The sequence below is a fragment of the Clupea harengus genome, chromosome 10, assembly GCF_900700415.2.
Source record: "Clupea harengus chromosome 10, Ch_v2.0.2, whole genome shotgun sequence".
In the NCBI taxonomy this organism is placed as follows: Eukaryota; Metazoa; Chordata; class Actinopteri; order Clupeiformes; family Clupeidae; genus Clupea; species Clupea harengus.
The window spans coordinates 27,995,042-28,019,449 of record NC_045161.1 but is presented as its reverse complement, the minus strand read 5'-3'; the positions used below and the strand labels follow the sequence as shown (position 1 = coordinate 28,019,449).

Sequence of the window (24,408 nt, the reverse complement as noted above, 5' to 3'; positions counted from 1 at the left end):
CACGATGTGCCTGGAGGGGAATAGAGATGTATCTTGTCATGTGTGTTTCAAGACCGATGGATGTCAGCCTATGGTAGCGAGGTTGTATTCACACCATGAATCCGTAAATCACTGAACCAGATCCATCAAGTCAAATATGTCGATAGAGTATCAATAATGGCCATATCAACCACACTGGCTCAATGTATGGTGAAATATGGCTATATTACTGGTTAATAACATTATAGGAAAGTTCATAATTGCAGAGGTGTGTTTAATAAATACATCTGGAAAACCTTCCTCAATTATGATCTATTTGAAATTAGAACCGGTTAGAATTTTATTTTAAATAAAGTGATGACAGATGGGAAAAAAATTATATTCTGGGATTCTGATGACTGTATTCTAGATAAATGAATCTGTAAAGAAAATCTGTGAGCAATTATGTAATGACCAGTACATTCCTACAACTCGCAGCAAGTCAGTAAGGTGAATGCTAGTGGATTAGGAATTCAACAGCCTCACTAAAAAGACTGCATTAAAGTTTATTAGATGCCATTTAACTACAGTGCATTTTGTACGTCTGACCAGGGTAAGGAAGAGTGAAGGCTCGGCCAAATGAATCAGAAATATGGTCTGCTGACTGCCCTGCTTAATGTTTGGAGGTGACTCCTAAATCAGAAGCACAAAATCACAACAGTCCTGATGACATGCTTGGATGAACTGATGATATAAAATATACGTATGTGTTTTTTCAAGGTAGAGTGAATTGTCAAGTTACACGACCAGTTGATTAATCATGCTGGGGGGGCTATGGGAATATTGGAATGAGGACTTTGAAGAGAAGCGTTCTGTAGCTCTGGCAAGAATACCTTGAGCGCCCTCTACTGGTGAAAAGGCTAAACCATGACAATATTGACACATGTTCAAGCAAAGAACTCAGTGTCAGATTTATTTTACAAATAATGCAACTTCTATCTAGCCCAGGTAAATATGATCCTCTTGAAATTACTCTGATTGGCTACTCCACCTGTTCATTCAAGTGAGACATAGAAAAGTCTTTTGTCATTATTTTTGTATCTGATGAGATTGTTTATGGTTAAAACTACTAAAAGTGAAATGTGAATGTTTTGTTTTCACAATATATTGTTACCAAAAAAATATGGTTAACAACTCTCCATTTGTGTTAACAATTAATGAAAAACAATTATTGTCAAAAATGAAAACGTTTGTCAAAAATGCTCCCAGTACAATGATGCAAATAAATCCACAGTCTGAGAATAACGGTGAGTTACAGTTAAGATTCGATTTAAAGTTAAGATGTAAAAACTGCACACAGTCAACTTGTTCAGCTTAGTCATGCGGTGAAACATCAGTCTTCACCTTTTGTATTTAAATTGATAGAAAAGATTCAGCTACAGTGATAACTATCACACACGTTCTTACCTTGTGAGGGTTAAAACCAATTACGCTTCCACAGCTTTTAGTCTCCTGTGAAAGGTTTCCTTAATAAAAAGAAAATTGAGTTCCACTGCGCACTTTCATAACGGTGTTCTCAGATACAAATGGCATATTTTATAGACTGTGACATGTTATTGCTAATGATTTTATAAGAGGGCCAAACAAATCCAAATCCAAATTCAAATTTCTATTATATTTCCTTATTCTGTTAACTGTCTGTTAGCCTATGGCCTGACCTGTGAAAGGTTTAAAAATGTTTCTCTCAGGGGTGGGTGGCCTTTTATACATAGCACTCGTGATGGGATGGCAGTTAAAGACCTTTGTACTTCCAATTTGGCTGTGTGTGTGTGTGTGTGCTTGTGTGTGTGTGTGTGTATGTGTGTGTGTGTGTGTGTGTGTGTGTGTGTGTGTGTGTGTGTGTGTGTGTGTGTGTGTGTGTGTGTGTGTGTGTGTGTACGTGTGCTTGTGTGTGTGTGTGTGTGTGTGTGTATGTGTCTGTGTGTGTGAGTTTTTCCTCATTCAGACCAGTACAAAATATTCAGTTTTTTGTTATTCATTTCCTGTGTAATAGAGAACTATTTTATTCTTTTTTTTTGTCATGTTGATGCACTGCCAGGGCTTAAGGCTCCAGCCCAGATCTTCTGCAGTCCTAACTAAGAACAACCCATCGGTGCGTTCAGCTGTGGGTCTACACAGAGCACCTGAGCAACATAAAAATGTAAGTAAGCAGTTACAAATGTGAAGAATGTCTTGTAACTGTCTCGAGAATATGGATTGGCTCACTCAAGTGTGTTAAATCTCCACGAAGACAAATACATTGAAAAAGCACTGAGGCAAGCTTAGAGATTCATTTGTGAAGCGTGTAGTCCTCCTTCTCATTCTGAATCTCTGAGCCCTTAAAGGAATAGCCCGTATCTTTTTGTCAACCTAACTTCAGTCTGCCACATCAGTGACACGCTTTTGATTTGTGGAGACCATTATTTTGATAAGTTTCTCTTAATGTGAGGATGAACAGAAAAAAACGGACCAGTTGAAACGCAGGTGCATAGGAGTTAGTTGAGCTTGACTTTTACGTGTCCAGTAACAGTAGGTCTATGTTAGCACGGTAATGTGTGCCGCTGTGTCCAGGTCTGAGGTGGTCTGAACGGTCTTTCCATTCACTTGCATCAGCTTTCCAGTTGGATACAGAAGGCTCGTAAACATCCTTTCCCAGCAGAGATTGATAAAGTTTAGATTGTTCGATTAATTCATCTGGGCATCCATGGAGCATGTGTGCATGCTAACTGCTAATTAAAAAAGCTTTACGTTTTTTCTTTCTTGTTGAAACTGTACTGGTAAACTTTGTCTTTGTGGTAAACTTATGTTTGCAACCTGTGAACAATCAATGGTCAATGAAACAAAATTAATTGAAATATAATTTCCATAAATGATATGTTGTTATGATTATAATTCAGATTATGATTATAAACATTGGGCTGTTGACAACAACAACAGTGAAAATAACAAGTAATAACACTATGTCAATTAGACCATTCATGTTTATATGATGAATCAATGTTTCACAGTTAATGAATACAATTTACTGACAGGCAGGCAATTTCCTACTCAACATTACAGCACTTCTGTTCTGATTGAAATACTGTTTTGATTAGTTATAATAACACAATTAAAAGCTATGCAGCATTTTAAACCACAGGGTGGCGCTCTAGTCTCTTTACAGGGTCCTTCCTGTGTCTTATTCACTGCCTTCCTCCCCTCCTTCTATGGATAGTATGAAAGGTCACCAATGTGTCCATGTATTCAATCTGAATGTCATGTTAATATTGTCTTGCATGTCTTGCGTCTGTGTGTGCGTGTTCGAATGTGTTTGTCTATGTTTGTGTGTGTGTGTGGGTGTGTGTGTGTGTGTGTGTGTGTGTGTGTGTGTGTGTGTGTGTGTGTGTGTTTGTGTTGCTGTACTGAGTTTAAAGCCATAACGGAAGTCTGCCGGTCAAGTGGTGTGCTCTGATTATAAAGCACTCAAAGGAAACAGGTCCTGCCCTGGCTTCCCTTCTGATTTCAGCTACAGACACACACACACACACACACACACACACACACACACACACACACACACACACACACACACACACACACACACACACACACACACACACACACACACACACACACACACACACACACACACAGCTACAGTCATGGGCCAAGAGCTACATATGAGAATCACACATGTACAATGAGATATGAGCTACAAACATGTACGGGCCAAGAGCCTGAACCCTTTATCCACAACTCAGAAAGACAATATGAGATACACACATGTACACGCACACACACACACACACACACACACACACACACACACACACACACACACACACACACACACACACACACACACACACACACAGCTACAGTCACGGGCCAAGATATGAGCTACAAACATGTACGGGCCAAGAGCCTGAACCCTTTATCCAAAACACAGAAAGACAATATGAGATACACACATGTACAAGCACGCACACACACACTCACCGCTGTGGTCCTTATAACTGAAACACGACAGTGATGGAGTCGGACTGTCTCGCTAGACTTCCTGAGCGGAGTAAAACAGAGAGAGAGCGAAACACAAGGCCTAATACACTGCTTGGTCATTTGATCTCACTTGGTAGGAACTCTTGTGGAACAAAGGAGCTCTTTGTGGAAAGATGAGGATGACACTGGTTTCCAGACCCATCACACTGACCCCAACTTAATCTCCTGCATCCTGTGGGAGACATAAGGTTTCATCAACTGATATGCGACTTGGCGAAATTTCTGTGGCAAGCCCTTTTTTTTTTCTTTTTTTTTCTCTGTGCATAAGTGCTGCCAACCCTAAACACCACTCCTAACCTGCAGGGCCAAGTGATTTATATCAGGCCTTCCTCTCCACTTTGCCCTGGCAGCGTCTGAAGCCCTTGCTGCTTATAAAAGCACACAGACTTCCCTGTGTTAAGGTCACAGTGAGAATGACAGGACATAGGGTAAACAGCCTGGGTAAGCGCGCTGGACAAGAATCAAAACACTATGATTCACTGGCACCCCCACTTCAGGTGAAATGCCACTCATGCAGTTTAATGTGAATGCTGTCACCAGCCACTGTGATCAGGTAGGTATGATAAAATTCCTTAAATTCATTCTGCCACAGCTGCTTTCATGATACTTTCTGCACACAAAAAACCCATTTACATTGATATAGACACACACACTATTCATATAGACATTTATATATATTTATATATATATATATTCATTTCTATATTAGAATAAAAAAAAGTATGAAATCTTTGCCACCAAACATTAGTCATTGTTCATCATTATGTTGCTGTTAGCCAATATATATTCAGATAGAATTAATGCTGAACATTTTTTCATGATGTAAGATGATTTGATACCTCTTTGAATAACAGGAGCCCAATGTCAATTCCCATTTACTACTTTAAGTAATCTGCCCGGGTTTACCTGAAACCCCTCTAATCCATCTCCGTCAGTTCTGCTGATGTATGCAGCATGTGGATTGACTTTGGAGATGTCGCTGTCTTCCTGTCATCAGACCCTATCCTTTTACATCCTGGAGTAAAATGCACATTTAAAGTGATTGTAAAATGGTGCAGGTCTCCTCTGGTGTATCACAGTGTCACAGTGTATGGGTGAACATAGTATAGTATACAGTGACAGCATGGGCCCCACACGTTATCGCTCTAGTTTTATGCCAAAAAATATTATATTATGTTACAAATGTGTCATGACATGCTTACCGCTTCACCGGAATGCTTTACACCGCGGTGAAAGTCATGGAACCTATTTTTTGCTATATGAAACCAGTCCACAGTCCAGAAATAACTCCAAAAATGGGTTTGTGCAGCTTATCTTCCAACACACTTGCAGTAGTACAAATAGTTATGCTAACGTTTTATGTAAGCATAACATAAAACATCTAACTCCTTGCCCCTGTTGTTAACTGACATGTCCAGTAATTCAGTTTGTGTCAGCAAGAATCAAGTCTGTTGGCAGGCACAATGACATTTAAACATGGTTTTAACTTCCTGCTCTGCATGACCTCATCTTGCACCAGTTTTTTCAACACTGAGCATATTGTGCTATAGCTGCAGGTACTCTTTTTTCTGCTTTTGTGTACAATCACTAACTGCCCACGCAAGTCATGGAAGAACGAGGTAAATGGTCATGGGTTAGTATATGCACACGTCTGCTCTGGCTGAGCTCTCAAACGCAGGTGTCAAAGTCTAGTGTAATTGTGAAAGGTTATGCCCTGTGAACTTCATTTTCAGAGTTAAAACGGGATCTGCCTTAAGAATAAAGAACTACAAATATTGGATGGGTTTGCGTGTCATGTTTTATGTTATCCAGTAATTCCATCTGTTTTGACAATGTGACTTTTCATCAACGTGTCTACGGACGTTAATAAATCTGCGTAATGCTCTCTGATTAAATAACTAGACCTGAGTGTCCTGTCATTCCCAGAGGAGTTTCAACACTCTCACTCTCAGCGGTCCCCAAAAAAATCTCTCTTAATCCCCACATCTTCCCTGTCACTCATCAGAAATGTCCGTCACAGGTCCAGTGCGGTGGCACAAGGCTCTCCACCAAAAACCTCCATCCTTTTTTGGCTCCCTTTCTGCACCCCTGTAAATATAATCAGCTAATAGCCCCATATGAGATCGGTTGAAGCTCCATATGTGACTGATAATTATGTAAATTTCATGTGATTAATATTTATATATTTAAAATATCTCTTGGATGTTGTGAATATATGTATCAGGCAAAACATGTTGAAAATGAGATGCTTACACTAATGTGCAGATGCAGTAATGTCCTCCATTATTCAAATCTAATAGGCCAGCCATTTCACAATCACTGCTTGAGTTGTTGAGTGTAGGCAGCCTTGGGAAGCCATGCATGTGTGCCCTTTCCTTTCGCTGACTGAAAGCCGACTCTGATACCAAGGTGAAGTGTGTGGCAGGGGGACCCCCACCCACTTTAGAGGCATTCATCTGAAGTGTGTGGCAAGGGGGGACCTCCACCCATTTGAGGGGCATTCATCTATATGCATCCTATTATTCATCTTCTTGCTGTTAGCTGCCCCTGAGAGTCAACAATGATCATTGGGACAGCATTAGCATTCTCGCTTTGAGTGTACAACACAGGAGAGAATATTTTCAGGTTTCTAGGTTTTAGTATTGTGTGCAAGTAACATAACTTCATATGTCACATTCACACCTTGACATGCCCCCCCCCCCCCCCCCCCCCCCTTCCCTGTTTATTTTTTCCTTGCTGTTTTTAGCTTTTATCCTGTCCTTCACTGTTCTCCTATCCTTCTGTCCTTCTGTGTGTTCCTCCAGTACATAATCCTGTTCTTTTTAGGGTATACGTTTAGTTTGTACATTTAAATGTAAGAGGTTAGGTTTCAAAACTGTTCGATCCCATTTTGCTTTTACTTTGAATAACCACTTACAGTTAGATTTTTTTTAGTCATACCATTTGTGAAGCAACAAATGAGAGTCATTTCAAAATGCTTATGTGAAAGACAAACACACTTTTTTTGTGACCTCAATTAGTTTTCAGTAGATTAGGTAGGGTAGATTGCTTTGCAAACAGTGTATAAATGTCATCAGACCCGACCAAGAATCCACATCCCGCTGGATATTGTTTCCAGTAAATAGGTGTGTCCCTCTGTAGCCTCTGTACTTTGCCATAGCTGATAGAGCATCAGAACAGGAAGGGCCAGGTTTAGAACAACAGGAAAAGCGTGGGGAAACGCCAGACGTCACCATCCTCGAGTCCTCACGTACTGTAAGTCGCCTTCACTTGGAAAATGTCGCATTTGCTAAACTCCTCAATGAAGCTTGTGCTTTTGGAAGGTAAACCATTTCTTACTTCTTTTTTATTTTACTGATATATTTTGACGTTTCCTACAAATTAACAAGAATATTTTTTTAACTATAGTAAGAGTGTACTTAGTGACGTTAAAGTTCTCACCTAACCAACCAAGGACACTGGATAAAGTAGATGACAATAATGTCGCCTCATCTTTGTGCGATAATTATGTAATATATGCTCTGTGATACAATGACCTATTTCTTTCCTTGCTTTTGCTTTTCATCTCTAGCATGTATATTCTGTGTCCTTACACAAGGGATATTTTCTGACACCTGCCCAAAATGTCATAATCTTGCAAAGTGTGAGAACAAGACCTGCAAATGCAAAGATGGATATACCGGGAATGGAATAAATAACTGTCAAGGTAACATGAACTTACCTTTTTGACAACTGACAAAACAAAGGGAGAACTGAACACTTTATAAAGACTATTTGATTACTAGCAAAAAAAAGGGAGAACTGAACAGATTATAATGATTATTTCATTACTGACAAAACAGAGGGAGAACTGAACACATTATAATGATTATTTCATTACTGGCAAAAAAAGGGAGAACTGAACACATTATAAAGATTTGTTTACTATATTAGGTCCCACATTTTAATCCGTGTTCAACCACACGTAGTGCTATGTTTTCTGATTACATACACCATAGTGACATAATTATATACAATTAAATAAGTAGTATGATATGTTCATTGAATCAAATAAGTATAAATATTTTTTGAAATGTTGAGTAAGTATTTAGTACATTTCATCTTAATTTCAGAAAATGCCAGCCAACAGGTGTCTAGCTAAAACATCCCAGTTTGTACTGATGAAAGCCAGCCAGCTTGCTAAAACATCCCAGTTTGTACTGATGAAAGCCAGCTTGCTAAGTGATGTATTATGGTTATATATCATGGTGACAAATTGCTGTAAAAACTGTTCTGTTATTTTTGTGGGTCGTCTGACACAAAGCACAAAACTACTAAGCGCCTTGAGACAATTCTATTGTTTTGGCGCTATATAAATAAAATTGAATTTAATTGAACTAAATTGAACTGCGTAGTGGATAGCCAGGGTGAATGTATGAGAATGTCTCTGTATGGAGGATCTCTGGGGAAAGCAGTGACACGAGACTGGATAGTCTTGGGGACAGTACGAGTGGGGGTACATTCTGACTTTTGTGAAGTTTTAACATTGCCCTTTAAAGATAAGCTAAGACTATTTGGTAACATCTTAAAATGAACCAGTCTCATATTTGCCAAATAGCTAGACTTGTCAAGTTCCCTCGATCAAGCTGTTGGCAGCATAGTAAGCAAAGTGACGCTTGCCAATGAGAACTCTCTAAAGAGCCACTGTGAAGAGTCAGTGCAACCAAGAGATTAGAGAACAACCAAGGATCAGCAGGTTAATCCTTGTGATATAATATATATAAACATATAATATTTTTGTCATGCTTGTTGGTGTTGTGACTTGTGTATTTGGGTGCCATGCAGTAACATGTTAGTGGTACTGTAGGTGTGTTTGTCGGGGGGGCACCATGACGGGGTGTTTTCATGAGGTGACCTTTTCATGTTTATCATTAAATACGAAGAGTTACGGGGGTTAAGACAACCCCCTCCTGCTCAGAGGATAATGATGTTTATCATCAGCAAATACAGCTTGGCTGCTTGGACCCCTCGTGACAACAATGGAGTTTTGTGTTGTCATTCCGTCCCTGTTCCCATGTCTGCGTGTCAGCCTCGCTCCGAATCTGTTATGTCAGATATTTCCTGACATTCCATCTCTTTCTCGAGAATATTCCAGAAGGACAGCTAAGAATACCTTGCACAGAGTAGGCCATGTCACGGCAATCAGGCAGGAATGTAGCAACTCAGTATGTATGTACATAATGAAACTTAACTTTTTCTGTGTGTTTGTAATGCATTTACAATTTAGAAAAGTCAAACTGGTACTGACCAGTGACAGGTAGTCGAGAGGTATTTGATAATTTCCAGAGAAATTGTCAAATATTGTAAAATATATTTTTATATTTAAAAACATATTTTGTAAAACATATTTTTCTCCCACTGTTTCCTCACACAGATGACAATGAGTGTGAGAGAGTGCCACACATATGCGGAGGCCATGCCACGTGCGCCAACTCTCTGGGAAGTTATCACTGCACTTGCAAACCAGGTTTCACCTCTACAAACGGGGAGGCTCAGTTTCAACCTAATGATGGAACCCACTGTAAAGGTAATGATGAAACTCAATTTACTGAACATTGTACATTGTTTTATTATGTAAAGCAACACTGATAAATATCACAGAGCAACATTTTGTCGTGTGTGGTAGTTACAACATGGTTAACCTCAAGCAAAAAGTTGTGGCCAACTGGTTGGCAAAAGCATTGACTTCAGCCATCAAACTGTCCTGCCCAAGCCACTTCCTGAAGCACAAGCAGAGACCTGCTAGCGACCCACCCCAGCCATGTCAGATCGCCTATGCTGCCACATCAGCTCCATTGGCCAAAACTCTGAGGATGCAGAGCTATCAATGTGAAAAGTCCGAGTTGGGATGTCCTGGGATATTCCAACTCATGGAACGTCTCTCGTCCAATCAGAAACAGCTAAATAATTCAATAGAACCCAATTGTTTTATAATTAAGCAATATAGTACGAGTGCGAGTGGGGTAGGTAAGGGATATTCCCACGGGTGGTGTTCGGCCGTAGCCACGAGGCCGGAGGCCGAGTGGCGCAGGCAACATCACCCGTGGGAATATCCCTTACCTACCCCACTCGCACGAGTACTATATTGCTTTTATAAAACAATTTTATAGTCAACCAATTAACATTTAAACACGAAGTTATTGATTAAAAAATGTTTATTTCGCCATTGTTTCTCCGCAACAAAAAAATAGTTCCATTGTCAACGTCTTTTGGAATTATAAGAACTTTGAATTAACGGTTATCGCTTATCAACGTGCTATAGAATGTTTCATCGCGGAGTGATTTATTATTAGCTGTGAAAAGTCCGAGTTGGGATGTCCTGGGATATTCCAACTCATGGAACGTCTCTCGTCCAATCAGAAACAGCTAAATAATTCAATAGAACCCAATTGTTTTATAATCAACAGTATTTGTCAAATCAACAAAGGAGGAGTACTGGTTCTATTGCAGGTCCAGGTCCAGTGCAATGTCCTGTGTGTGGTCTAGATTCTGGTAGTTTCTTGAAAATACAATGTTGGACCATCCAAAGACAGTGTTTGCACATCTTCAAACATCTAGGGTTCCCTCTATGGTCTCTGCCCTAGAGGAGAGAGTGAAGGAAGCAGAGGCAAACTTTAACCAGACACAGCTGTGCAGCTGGCGGTTGGAATGTTGCCATCGGATATCTCTGTGAGAGAGAAACTTAAAGAAACCCCTGGAACAGACCAGGAAATGGGCCCATGCTTACATCAGGCTGCCACAAGTGTGCCTCCAGACAGCCGGGAGAGAAACGGAGATGAAGATGGCAATGCCCAGAGCAGGAAGGGAAAGCTCTCCGTGGGGACAGCCATAGTGATCCGTTCAGGAAACAGGAACCTGGAGTATTGTGAGTGAAATTGCCGAGCCACTCACACACACACACACACACACACACACGCAAATGGGGTCCGATGGGGTCTGACGTGATGGAGCTCAACATGTGAATGGGGTTTGACTTTGATGCAAGAGAGGCTAACTGAGGTCATCAGAAAGGCCAGGCGAGGATCCGCCTCAGGAGCAGATGGGATTCCACACTGGTCTGTGGAGAGCTGCCCCTAACCAACAATGAAAGCGTAAAGACAATGGAAGATGGTAAGGATAACAGACAGCCAGAAAAGAAGTGGAGGGCTCTTATTACTCTTCGATGTGCTGCGGGCTCTTTGGTCACTGGTGGGCCCTCTTTCAAGACGCTAGGACTGGTATTTCTAGACCACATATTTTCTGTGGCATCATATTGTGTGTGTGTAAATGAATGCTGATCCCACTACACATTCAGCATAGGAGTGTTTATATATGTGACATTTCTCTGAGATGTTTTCTCATAATTAAATTTGCACAGCTTCAGTTGCCTTAGTGGTTGGAAAATATGCCTTTTGTCAGCTCCACCCATAACATTTACTTACTGTATTATGTCACAAATGTCATCTGTAATTTGCATTTAGGATTTGATTACTGCATAAGATTTGAGACCTGCATTACAGTAGATATGTTACAATTCCTTTATAATCTATTTGGTTTAACTTGCCCATTCTGAACAAACACACTGGTCTCCCCAGCCGTGACATCGTTGTTGAGTTTCAGTCGTATGCACACACACACACACACACACACACACATTACTAAACGTTCCTGTTTGCGTGCGCTCAGCAGTGGAATGTCCAGGCTTCCTTTCTGTACCTTGTCAGTAACGTCATTTGTCTAGAAGACACAGTTTGGGCCCCACATCCTTGTATTTACATTCCATCTGCTTCAGCCGTCGGTCATTATCCAAAAATAAATCCCTTCAGGACGAAATAACACCCCTCCGCTGCGCGTCGGGGTGTTGTTCGCCCCGTCGGGATTTATTTTTGGATAATGACCTCCGGACAATACATTATCCCGCTTATTATACGGTTACTTGCCAAAAACTATAGAAGACATTCCTCCAAAATACCTCTTTTTAATGATTTAGTTGCCGTTTCGTGATTTCCGCTAAGAAATAAATAGTTCTTCAAGCAAATAGAACTTTTAAGTTTCAGGTGTTGCGTAGCAACCCATTACTTGCTGACTTCAAATTACAATGTCTGTTACGTTAAATGACCGGACTACTTGCGGAATGATATGAAAGATGTGAATTAGAAGCAAAAAAAACCGTTGCCAATGACAGCGGTCAATATCTTTTCGCAGCGGTGAATATCAGGAAATATTCACCGGCGAACGTTGGGATGGCCCATTCAAATCAACGGAACTTTTTGGAACATTCTGAAGAGCCGTATAATAATAACATATAATGTACAGGAACATGTTTGGTGCTGATAAGAATGACACAAGGAGCCATCCTCGTCCTCGCCTGGGATCTAACGATCATGAGACCATATGATTTTATTGGTGTGCTGTGGCCTGTGTGATTAACATCAGACCCCATAGCCCCCTGTGTGTGGGGCGGAGAGATCCCCCCTCGATACCACATCACCTACAGGATGTCCAGATTCGTGCTGAGAGATCGGTGCACGGACACAGCTGGCCCAAAAGAAGGACGGTGATTCCTGGAACACTCGTAGCATCAGAGTGGTGGACGTCACACGGATGATCTGGCAGTAAACTAAATGGGTTTTACTGGTGCATGTGACCCAGCTGGGTAACGTCACATTTGAAACGTTCAAACAGGCTAGACTAGATCTGAGGTCGGACTGCAGAAAGGCTTTTTTTTTTTTTTAATCCAGCTCAAGGTTCACAGTTCACTGTGATCTTGGTGGTTGGATCCAGTGGTGATCTGGTTTTCTTGCAGCAACAAACCGCCGGAGCAGAAGTCCAATAAAGGGTTTCAGGGTACTGCATCCCATCCTTAAACCCTAAAGTAATGGGCTACAACCCTCTCAGTTGAAAGGTACTGCATAAGCACCCTATCCATCCCTCCAAGGATGGGTAAAAGCAATGGGCTATTTAGTCTGTTCATGAATTCCTTATAACCCTCTGAACCTTTTCATCTATAATCCACACCTGTGGTGTTGACATCATGAAGCAGGTCCAAATGATGGTCCCCCTTTACAAACACCTCTTCTGACTAGAGGCTATTGCAGTCTTGCAGTATGTGTTGATAATGGACTTACTCAAGGACTCGTGCTGTGAAATAATCTCGGCATGGTATCTTTGCATGGTGGGTTGTGGGTAACATTAGACCGTAGAATACTCTCTGTGTCAATCATGCACAAATGGCTGTTTGTCCACACACATGCTTAAAACATTCAACTACGTTAACACAGAGCTATATCCTATCACGCATCTACAAAGCAAAATCGAAGATATAAATAGATTGAACATTTACACTGAAGTATTCATAACAAAAACAGTATCTACACGCTAATTCTTATGACCCATTTGTTCCAAGGGTGTGTCACTGTGACAATAGTTGGTGCTGTGTGTGGAACCGTGAAAAATAACTTTGTGTTAAATATGTATCTAGAAACATTTGACAAAGTGTGTCTGTTTGTTGTGCAGATATCAATGAATGCAAGCAGACTGAAATATGTGGGCCATTCTCCAACTGCCATAACACTAATGGATCCTTTCACTGCTCGTGCCAAAGAGATTACGTGTCCTCAACAGGAGCCAAGTTATTTCAACCAGACACACGGACAACTTGTTTAAGTACATAAGCTGGTTTTCTCTTTTTAATTAAACATGTATAAAATAAAATGTAATATTTAATTCAGCATATATAGAACTGTATCACTGCCATTTACACAGTTTCTTATTTTTCAGAGAACCCTCTCCCCAACTGCCACAAGGACGCAGAGTGTTTATTAAACAGAGTCAGAAACACCCTACTAAATGTGAGTTTCGCAGCCAGAAGAATAGACTTTTTGGGAGTATATTATTGAAAAGTGAAAACGTAAACAGCGAACGGATGTGGACATTTTATGTGCAGGTGCTGTCCTCTAATGTTAAGAAATAGCAACTACAGCCAGTGATACAAAAACAATTAAGATAAAATCAGCACAGCCAACAATGTAGAAACTACAGTTAAAGATGCAAAAACATGCATTTTTTAGATGACAAAAATATTATGTGTAATAGCATCGGCCACTTGAAGTAGCTTTGTTTAGTGCCATATGATCAGGTTTTACCTGTGTTAGCAGTTAAAGAATAAGACGCAATAAGAGAGTGAACATTAATTACAGAACCTGGGAATAAATGCTCCTATTGCACATAACTGGAGGGACAAGGGTCCTCAAATGCTTCTTCACTAGCTTATTATACCCACTGAAAAAGGCGTTCACTAGAGCTTTAAACCAGAGGATAATCCAACATTTTGTCCTCCTGAATGTGGCACGGATTCTCAAAACGGTTCCTTCCTCTGTGTGTGTTATCATTGGGATTCTTCTTTGCTCTTGCAGATTAGCAGTCTCACCGATCCGCAGCAAATGCTGGAGGAGATGAAGAAGCAGACCTCGGGAGAATTAACCCCAGTTGATGTGATCGCCTACACAGAGGCCCTCTCCAGTGCAGCGCTGAACTTTGAGAGAAGAGCTCACTCTGATGAGGATGTCCCTGTGAAGGAAGTCATTACGGTAACTCTCTTTTGGTCAAACCAGTCAGATTCACACGAGAACTAAATATGTGTTAGTTGTAGCAGTATATCAAATATATCATCATATTGGTATTACGTAATAACTTCTGCAGGACTGCTTTTAAAAGGTCAAGATCTGGTATTTAGCAGACACTTCTATCCAAAGCGACTCACATAGTTATCCCGCAAGGGCTGGGAACACTAACTTAAACTAAAAAACTTTAAAAAGTAAAAATAAAAATTCATGAAGAGCTATTGTAAGTTTTCCCCCATATTGCCTTGCAGGACTTTGTGAAGACGGTGAACAACCTTGTGGAGAGTCATGAGTTGGAGGCATGGGGCAGGATTGAGGAGCGGCGCAGGGAGCAGACCCTGACCAAGCTCTTCCACTCCGTGGAGCAGGGGACTCTGGCTTTGGCCAAGAACAGCCACAATGTCACCAATCTGGAGGTCAATGAAGGCGACGTAGGTAAGATCATCTTTGTGTGTGTGTGTGTGTGTGTGTGTGTGTGTGTGCGTGCATGTGTGTTCATGCATGTGTGTGTGCAGGTGTACAAGATATATTCATTTAAAGCTCAGCTATCTCTTTTAAGGATGCTGATTGTTCAGTTTAACACAGCGGTCAGTTCCATGTTTAATTTATTTTAATCAGTTAATCATGAACGCTGCTTTATTACTTCTGCTACACGCAACAGCACTATGTAAACAAGTCTAACTATAGGTGTGTTAGGTGTAATTAGGTGCATTAGGGGAGTTAGACTCCAGGTGTTGGTGGTACAATGGTTAGTGTCACCGCCCTCCAACCAGTCGATCCAGGTTCAATTACATCTGCTGCAGGTTGCCAATGTAAGTTAAAACTTTTAATTGGTAGATTGAGACTGAATCGATATTAACCTGGGCAAGTATGACACCCTTCTGAACACGACTGTCATTTCACACCAGTATTTATAAAATGAACATCATAACAACCCTAGGCTATTCGGACTTTGCCTATTGTATAAGCAAAATATGTTGAAAGATGTATGGTATGAGGCTGGAAATATATGGACTGTTAAGTTCTGTGTTATGAAGCTAATTGATAAGGTGAAGGCAGATTTCCTACTGTAGTCTTTGCTTATAAGCCTAGTGCTCTGCTGCCCTCTAGTGTACCAATGATGTCCATGGTCTCTGCACCTTCTGCTCAACACCATGGCAATGTAGTAACAGTACAGCCATCCAGGCAACCCTGGAGATCTAATGTGTATTTTTGGGGTTTGTCTCCCCGAATGCCAGATTTTTTCTGGACTTTTATTTATGATCAGAGTGACAGCTGCGCCCCTCTAAGTGTACTCGACAAGTGTGCTCTGCAGTAAATAGTTTGATCAAAGTGGCCACCTGGAAGGACTCTCTCTCTCCATGGTTACGGTGTCTATAGTGACTGACGTCATGTTTTGTGTTGCAGAATTAAAACTCTACACATTAGAGGCTCAGGAGAAGACAAAGAAGGTAGCTGTTTCCCTGGGAGTGAATTCTATTGTGTTAACACCAAAGCACAATGGAGAAGTGCCCTCCAGTGGTAAGGCTTTGCAACATGTCTATTTTAAAAAATCAGATGTAATTATTCAATTCAATACAATATAAAATCCATTAAATTTCAATTAGTCTTCCTCATAATAAAATGAAGTTTACAAATTGGAGAGAATTCAACCAAACTAATGATTGCACACTGTCAATGGGGCATAATAAAATGCTCTGATTAGATCATTCCAATGTCACTAGTTTACCTAAAACAAAATAAGCTAAAAAGCTTCTGTTGTCTGGTTATATGGCTTTAGCATTTTAGCACTGCAAGAGGCATTTTATATTATTATCCATGGTATTTCCTTGGCAGAATTATACTCCACTACATAAATGGAACAACCTAGAAGAAGGTACTTATGATATTTTACTGATCAGGGTTTATGATATATATGCATGGTGTTTGTTTTGTCTACATTAGGAAGTGTCTCCATAGTGTTCCTCCAGTACAGACATATTGGGACGGTCTTACAGCCCAAAATTGACCCAGGATTGGTTGATTACTCGAGGTTTGCTGCAGCTGGTCCAATCACGGTGAATTCCGATGTTATAGCAGCTGCCATTGGTTCTCCTCAGATGTACCCACTTCAAGAAGTATTCTTCACTCTGAAACATTCTGAGGTACCTCTCTTCTTAGTTTCTGGTTTTCATTGATTGGCAGTGAGTTTGTGAAATCAAGTTTAGAGGAGATGAAAACAACGATAGACAACAAGAAATGCGATCCTCCAAGAGTGATTCTTTAGTTGTAAATACAGAGTGTGATGTGTGATACATATATTTATATTTATATATATGCTACCTTGTGCTGAATTGCTTTGAACATTATATAATTATGGGGTGGAATTACTGGTAAGTTAATCACATTTGAGTGGCACTACGTTTCTAAGTTTTCTGTTTTTCTGTTTCCTTCCATCGTCGTGTAGCCCATTGACCCTGTGGCCGACATGACTTCATGTGCATTCTGGGAGTATTCAGTGGACAGCATGGAGGGCCACTGGGCCCTGCAGGGCTGCCAACGATCTCATGTCAACAGCTCCCACACCACATGCACCTGCAATCACCTGACGCATTTCGCCATCCTCATGTCCTCAGGACGGGCCAATGTGAGTCTGCAGTGGATGCCTCCCATAGAGTTAGAGTTAAAGTATGCATGCTCCCACCCATAGAGTTAAAGTTAGCATGCTCCCATCCAGATTAAGAGTTAAAGTATGCATGCTCCCACCCATAGAGTTAAAGTAGGCATGCTCCCACCCATAGAGTTAAAGTAGGCATGCTCCCACCCATAGAGTTAAAGTACGCATGCTCCCACCCATAGAGTTTAAGTAGGCATGCTCCCACCCATAGAGTTAAAGTATGCATGCTCCCACCCATAGAGTTTAAGTATGCATGCTCCCACCCATAGAGTTTAAGTATGCATGCTCCCACCCATAGAGTTAAAGTATGCATGCTCCCACCCATAGAGTTAAAGTAGGCATGCTCCCACCCATAGAGTTAAAGTAGGCCTGCTCCCACCCATAGAGTTAAAGTATGCATGCTCGCACCCATAGAGTTAAAGTATGCATGCGTACTTTAAGTTAGAGTTAGAGTTAAAGTCGGCATGCTCGTAGTCACGATAATTATCACGGGCCTTTCTCAATATAGGTTTAATAGCTTTACCAGGCCCCAAGATTAATTGTCCTTAGGTACTATTTTGTAAACAATGAATTAGTAAGCACGATATAGCTTTTATGTCGATAAATGTCATCGCAAGACTTAATTGTGGTCACCAAGGTCAGTAAAATGTAATTTACGCCTAAATGGGCAAACTAATAGTAGTATTGTGTTACGTATATTGGTACATAAAAAAAAAAAAAAGAACGCTCAATATCAAGAGGGATCTCTCATCACAAATGCATATGAAGAGTGAATCACACAAATGAACGGTTTCCCCCATCAGCTTGTGGCTCACTACAACATCCTGACGAGGATCACCCAGCTGGGCATGGTGATCTCCATCATCTGTCTGTCCATGTGCATCTTCACCTTCTGGTTCTTCAGCGAGATCCAGAGCACCAGGACCACGATACACAAGAACCTGTGCTGCAGCCTCTTCATGTCCGAGTTCATCTTCTTAGTCGGCATCAACATGCACGCCCACAAAGTGAGCAGACTTGTGTACTCAAACGTGTTCACAACAACATGATTTTTTAAACGTATTCTTAAAAGTTCTGTACAAATTGGCTTTTGTGTCAACATTTTGCCTTCGTATTTTTCCATTTGGTTTTATTTGGATACATGAAAGTTTTAAGGCCATTTAAACTTCCCCCGCACTTCCCTTTCTTTTTGATGTGTGTTTATGGCATGTTTCATCTGATTTAGTTACTTCATAAATAATATCGTTCGTCACTTAATGATGCTCTTTATATAACCTCTGAGTAACAGTAGACTTAAATATATAATTCAGCCTTATGAATTACTGATGTTATTTGCATCATAACCAATTAGTTATTTACATCAAATCACAGACTATCACCTACTAAATCTATTCATGTGTAGAAATGACTTTTAAATGTGAACTTGTTTGTCAAATCCTAATCAATATTGCATCGTTTCCCTTCCAGCTGTTCTGCTCCGTGATTGCTGGGCTGCTGCATTACTTCTTCCTGGCTGCGTTTGCATGGATGTGCATTGAGGGTATTCACCTGTACCTGCTTGTCGTTGGTGTCATCTATAACAAGGGCTTCCTGCACCGCAACTTCTACATGTTTGGATATGGCAGCCCCGCTATTGTAGTCACCATATCTGCCACACTAGGCTCCAAATACTATGGTACCAACACAGTGTAAGTACAACTGTATATAGGCCCTATGACAATGAGTGTGTTTGAGTAACATATTTAGAAAACAAGTGTTCAGCTCGGTGAATCATTTCTTCTTGTTTTTAGGTGTTGGCTGAGCACCGAAAATAACTTTATCTGGAGTTTCATTGGTCCTGCATGTTTGATTATACTGGTAAGACACATTCTTAGATGTACACCAAAACATCTAATACTATTGGACTTTCACCTTCAGTTAAAGTTATAAAGTATACTAAAAAGTTTAATTGTTTTGTTTAATTTGTTTTGAACCTCTTCATCATACCTGCACATGACTTTATTCATTCTCATATCTGATCATTTCACTTTTTCTTTAAAAAATGCTAAATCTAATTTGTTCACTATGTCTAGGTTAACTTGTTGGCCTTTGCTGTTATCATCTTTAAAGTATATCGGCATACTGCAGTGAAGAAACCAGAAATAAGCCATTTTGAAAATATACGGTAAGAGTTTGCTAACAGTACATTTCATTGTTTGAAACGAGTTCAGAATTGATATATCCTCAATTTAATACATTTTTATGGACTGAAAATGTCATTTCTTCTCAGAAGGACATTTGCCAGAACTGGCACTTGTGGCTTAATCATGCAGGATTGGAACCTTTAAATCAGCTTGTTCCATTTTTCCATTCTAGTATGTAATTTAGTTTTTAGTTATACACAGGAAAGGATGTTAAATTCCTTGTGCTTTTGGTTGGGTACTTCCCACAGCCAAACCTTCCACTGTCACATGCAATGACTCATACCTAACAACCTAGCCTAAGCATTATAACACAACAGGGTGCAATACAACCATCATATCGATACTCAACACTAGTTAAAAACAACACCAACACCAAAGATGTCTTCATGAGCATTTCACTGGAGTTGTCAAGTGGGCACTGTCCTTCATCAGTGTTTTGTTGCATTAGGCCCACAACACCTCCAGAAGGCTCAACAGTAGTGTCTGCCAGACCCACCCCCCTCTATACTCACAATGGGTTAGGATACATGTTAATACCAGAGACAACAGCACAAACACCTCCAAACACACGATGGGTTAGGATACATGTTAATACCGGACACAACAACACATACACCTCAAGGTACACCTCGTGCATTACGGAGAGACTTCCCCATAACAACCCTGGTCGCTCTAAATATGCCATCTTCAGCCATATTTTTGCCTCATAGATGAAGGTGGCTCTAACTACGGTCTCTTCAGCTATGCCCATGCCCCATTGATACAGGCCCTAGGTGTGCCAAAAACCAGAAGATCAGTATTTCAAAGTATGCCAGCATGTCAACTTCAAGAACCTCTTGCAACATCAAGCTACTTCATATAAAACAGGTTCATTCACATATCGTTTTCTCAGCATCCTCAGACCACTCCTGTAAAGCTGCTTTGAGGGACCGTCCTCAAAAACCGAAATCCAACAGAATATGGTTGATCGAGCTACAAAGCCTCTAACACCTCTCTTCACTGGTTCAGTGTGTGCTTTCCAACCTCTTTCCTGTTACCAGTTGTGCATACTTCTTACTTTCAAAGGCTTCTTCATTCGCATCTCAATAAAGTAAACGATGCGCTCACACTCAGAATACAACACCATGTCTGTTTTCCATTACTGATAGATACTTCTAAAAAAATTTCATCCTTGCCCATTTCAGACTGTCACTGTAGTATGACGGGTACATACCAGACGGGTACATACCAGACTCCAAATGCTGCCAGTTACTGAATATCCTAAAAATATGTTTTGACTAACACTGAAATCTTCTCAGGGACCTGAAAGTAACTGAATGCCTTCCACAACAGACTGTGTGGCAACAATCCATAGGCTTTAGGAAGGCTCAGAAACCCCACACGGAGGTCTCTGCCTTCTGGCCTTGCTGCCTGAATTTAATGCCAAATCATACTACTACGTTCCAAACATCCAGGAAATCCTAGGATTCCCACTTTCTGCACGAAATATCTATTCAACTATTTGCCTTCAAATAGGAGACCAACCCCCTTGCTACCACATTAAAAAGATCTCTTCCACATTAAAAAAGATTGATAAGTCTTAGCCTATAGTCTCTGCGTTCTTCTCCTTTAGAACAAAAATAACCCCTGTCCGATGCCACATCCTTGGAATTTTTCCTTTTTTCCCACACAATCACCATAAGCTTCCATAGATACCCCTTTATAGACAAGATAAGGCACCCCGTTAGGGCCAGGAGACAATGCAGCCCTTTATAGACACTATAAGGCACCCCGTTAGGCCAGGAGATAATGCAGCCTGTTGCACAGTGCACAACCTCTTGAATCTCTCTCCACCTGGGCGAGCGCTCATACATTGCAGAATCTCTCTCCACCTGGGCGAGCGCTCATACATTGCAGACTCACTCCACCTGGGCGAGCGCTCATACATTGGAGACTCACTCCACCTGGAGGCATGTCTGCCTGTAACACAAGTTCCACATGCCTCCGACTGTCAGTTTGTTCCTGTTGAAGATACACCTCCAGGTCCTTTCTTCCAACTGTCAAACGTCCCGTTTCTCTTGTTTCCTTGACTTGACAAACTTATGGATCCTTGTAGAACGCAGCCCTAGCTTGTTTCTTTCTTCTTCTCTCTTCGTCTAAGGTGCTAAAGAAGTTCATGTCAACAATTTGCTAAATGAACACACTAAGTCATTAGCACCATCTCCTCCACCCCAGTGTGTCTTTTGTTGCAAAATGGTATACACATATGATACCGTGGAATAACAGAGGGACAAAACTAATCACAGCAAAATGGTTGCTGTTGGCCCGTTAGCTATGTTTTGCGTGTGTGGTCATCTGGTCAAGACTTGGGCCCTTCTACTAAAACATTCTCTGGCCATTTTTCAGGTCGTGTGCAAGAGGGGCCCTCGCACTCCTGTTTGTCCTGGGGGCCACCTGGACGTTCGGAGTTCTGCACATCCTCAACGAAACCACCCTGACCGCTTACCTTTTCACATTTGCCAACGCATTCCAAGGGATGTTTATTTTCATCTTCCTCTGTGTATTATCCAGAAAGGTAAGACCAAAATGTGTCTTCAGACAAGTTGAACCACTATGAGGTTTAATTTCTTTATATTTACTTTCTGTCTTTGTGATAGTCTCTCTCTGCTTCATTGGCATGCAATGTTATGGACTGTTTAATTGTGCTGCAAGACAAGCACTGTTAAACTACTGGCTAATTTATAGAAACACATTCATATTTGAGTATGGCTTCCTTAAGGGTTTGAAGGTTGAGTCTAAACGAAGAGGTGGCTGAAGAAACATGCACGGCTATACAGCCAGACCTAAGCCATCTGTCAGAAGAGAACTTTGACTCTGGGGTGTCAGAATGTAGAAACCAGTAGATAATTCCACACAGTCAGTTCACCGTCCTTTGGTAGTGTGGATCAAGGATTCATAGCTACTGTATTCACATTTTAAAAGAGTGACAATAGAAGCAATGAACAGAATAGAGAAACTTAAAACTGTTTGACCAAATTCACACCAGTATTCATAGTCATCATGTACTGTGCCTTAGATGATCATTAACAAATCAGAAAAATGTTCTCTAGGTCTGTGTGTTTGTGTTTGTGTGTGTGTGTGTGTGTGTGTGTGTGTGTGTGTGTGTTTGTTTGTTTGTTTGTTTCTGTGTTTCTGTGTTTCTGTGTGGCTATATTTACATGCAATGTTACCATATGGCTACCACATAAATAGCTAAAAGCTAAAACTAAATGACTTAATGACTTGAGAGGTGTTTCAGTTCTATCTGAGAATTAAATTAACCTTGTGTTGTTTTTTTTCACCATTTTAAAGACATATTTAAGGTGTGTTTTTGTAAAGAAGAGATAAAAACACCCCTGTCATTCCTGCTATGTACCCACACTCTTCACTATGTAGTCATGTGTTCCATGTGGGAACACCTGTGAAAACCGAAGAACAGCTTTTACAGCACAATGTGACCAAATATATCACCATTACACACCCGCTAGCTAGTCAGCTACCTTTTCATTGGAGGCAACTGTGCTGTTGTGGAGGAGTAAGTTCAGTGGCAGACTGCTATCTCAGTCCAGCTCAATATACAGACTGAGGACTGAGGAGTATGTTCAGTGGCAGACTGCTATCTCAGTCCAGCTCAATAGACAGACTGAGGAAGTCTTTTGTCCCCCAGGCCATATGGCTTTTCAGCTCCTCGTAGCGATGGCAGGGTGAGATTGACTATAAGGTGCTGGTGCCTCTCCGTTTGCTACCCATGCCCACCTGCATTCTGTCATTAGGCAGCAGGACTGTCGGTTACTGGCTATGTGTTTATATATTGAGCTAATTTTTATTTTATTTACAGTAATTATTATTGTTTTACTGTTAATCACCTTACATTTGCACTACCATCACTGACACACTCTGTCATAGTGACACACACATACACACTCCACTGACACAGTCTGTCATGGTGCCAGCTCACTGTAGTGGTTCTGGTGGCTATAAACTGCCCCTACCCTGCTGTGGTTTTGTAATTCTTGTGTGTATTAGTGCTTTATTGAGTGTTTCGCACGGGCCACCAAACGCCTACATTTCCCTCAGGATCAATAAAGTATCTATCTATCTTGTTGGTGTTTGCACAGCAAGCCTGTTTTAGACATAAACTCTTTAGGGGAAAGGCGTTCACCTTCACCCTCACCCTCACCCTCTCCATATGTTTTCTCATAGATTCAAGAGGAGTACTACAGGCTGTTCAAAAATATCCCATGCTGTTTCGAATGCCTTAGATGAGTACAGGACAAGTAAGAGGAGTCAATGATCTCTTCCAGCGGACTGATGATTCCTTCATGTATATGTTCATGTGTGTGTGTGTGTGTGTGTGTGTGTGTGTGTGTGTGTGTGTGTGTGTGTGTGTGTGTGTGTGTGTAGGTGTGTAGGTGTGTGTGTGTGTGTGTGTGTGTGTGTGTGTGTGATTATTTAATTGAATATATTGAAGAAGAAAACAGCAGGAAACCAATAAAACCTTCTGTAACAAAGACACTCTGTGATACAACAAAGATGATGTGTCTTCCCTGTGTGTTTTGCTTGTGTACTGTGCCTTAGATGATCATTAACAAATCAGAAAAATGTTCTCTAGGTCTGTGTGTTTGTGTTTGTGTGTGTGTGTGTGTGTGTGTGTGTGTGTGTGTGTGTGTGTGTGTGTGTGTGTGTGTGTGTGTGTGTGTGTGTGTGTGTGTGTGTGTGTGTGTGTGTTTGTTTGTTTGTTTGTTTCTGTGTTTCTGTGTTTCTGTGTGGCTATATTTACATGCAATGTTACCATATGGCTACCACATAAATAGCTAAAAGCTAAAACTAAATGACTTAATCATGTTTAATAATAAGATTTTTGAAAACTGTATCT

General features: G+C 40.8%; 1 protein-coding gene across 1 annotated transcript; it reads left to right on the top strand.

Moving 5' to 3' along the window:
* The first annotated feature begins 7,210 nt into the window (after positions 1 to 7,210).
* On the top strand, positions 7,211 to 24,064 carry adgrl4 (adhesion G protein-coupled receptor L4). The gene is made up of 16 exons (XM_031574682.2): positions 7,211 to 7,358; positions 7,607 to 7,741; positions 9,449 to 9,601; positions 13,570 to 13,719; positions 13,834 to 13,904; positions 14,469 to 14,642; positions 14,927 to 15,110; positions 16,083 to 16,196; positions 16,620 to 16,819; positions 17,122 to 17,301; positions 18,135 to 18,338; positions 18,799 to 19,019; positions 19,122 to 19,188; positions 19,404 to 19,495; positions 21,900 to 22,068; positions 23,736 to 24,064. Exons 1-16 carry the CDS (start codon positions 7,313 to 7,315, stop codon positions 23,796 to 23,798), a joined length of 2,223 nt encoding a protein of 740 aa, XP_031430542.1. The 5' UTR covers positions 7,211 to 7,312; the 3' UTR covers positions 23,799 to 24,064.
* Positions 24,065 to 24,408: the final 344 nt, after the last annotated feature.

Coding starts and splice junctions, on each gene's coding strand:
- adgrl4 (XM_031574682.2), top strand. CDS start 7,313: ATGTCGCATTTGCTAAACTCCTCAATGAAGCTTGTGCTTTTGGAAG. Junction 13,905..14,468: donor TCAGAAACACCCTACTAAAT/GTGAGTTTCGCA, acceptor TTGCTCTTGCAG/ATTAGCAGTCTCACCGATCC. Junction 19,496..21,899: donor AGCCATTTTGAAAATATACG/GTAAGAGTTTGC, acceptor GCCATTTTTCAG/GTCGTGTGCAAGAGGGGCCC.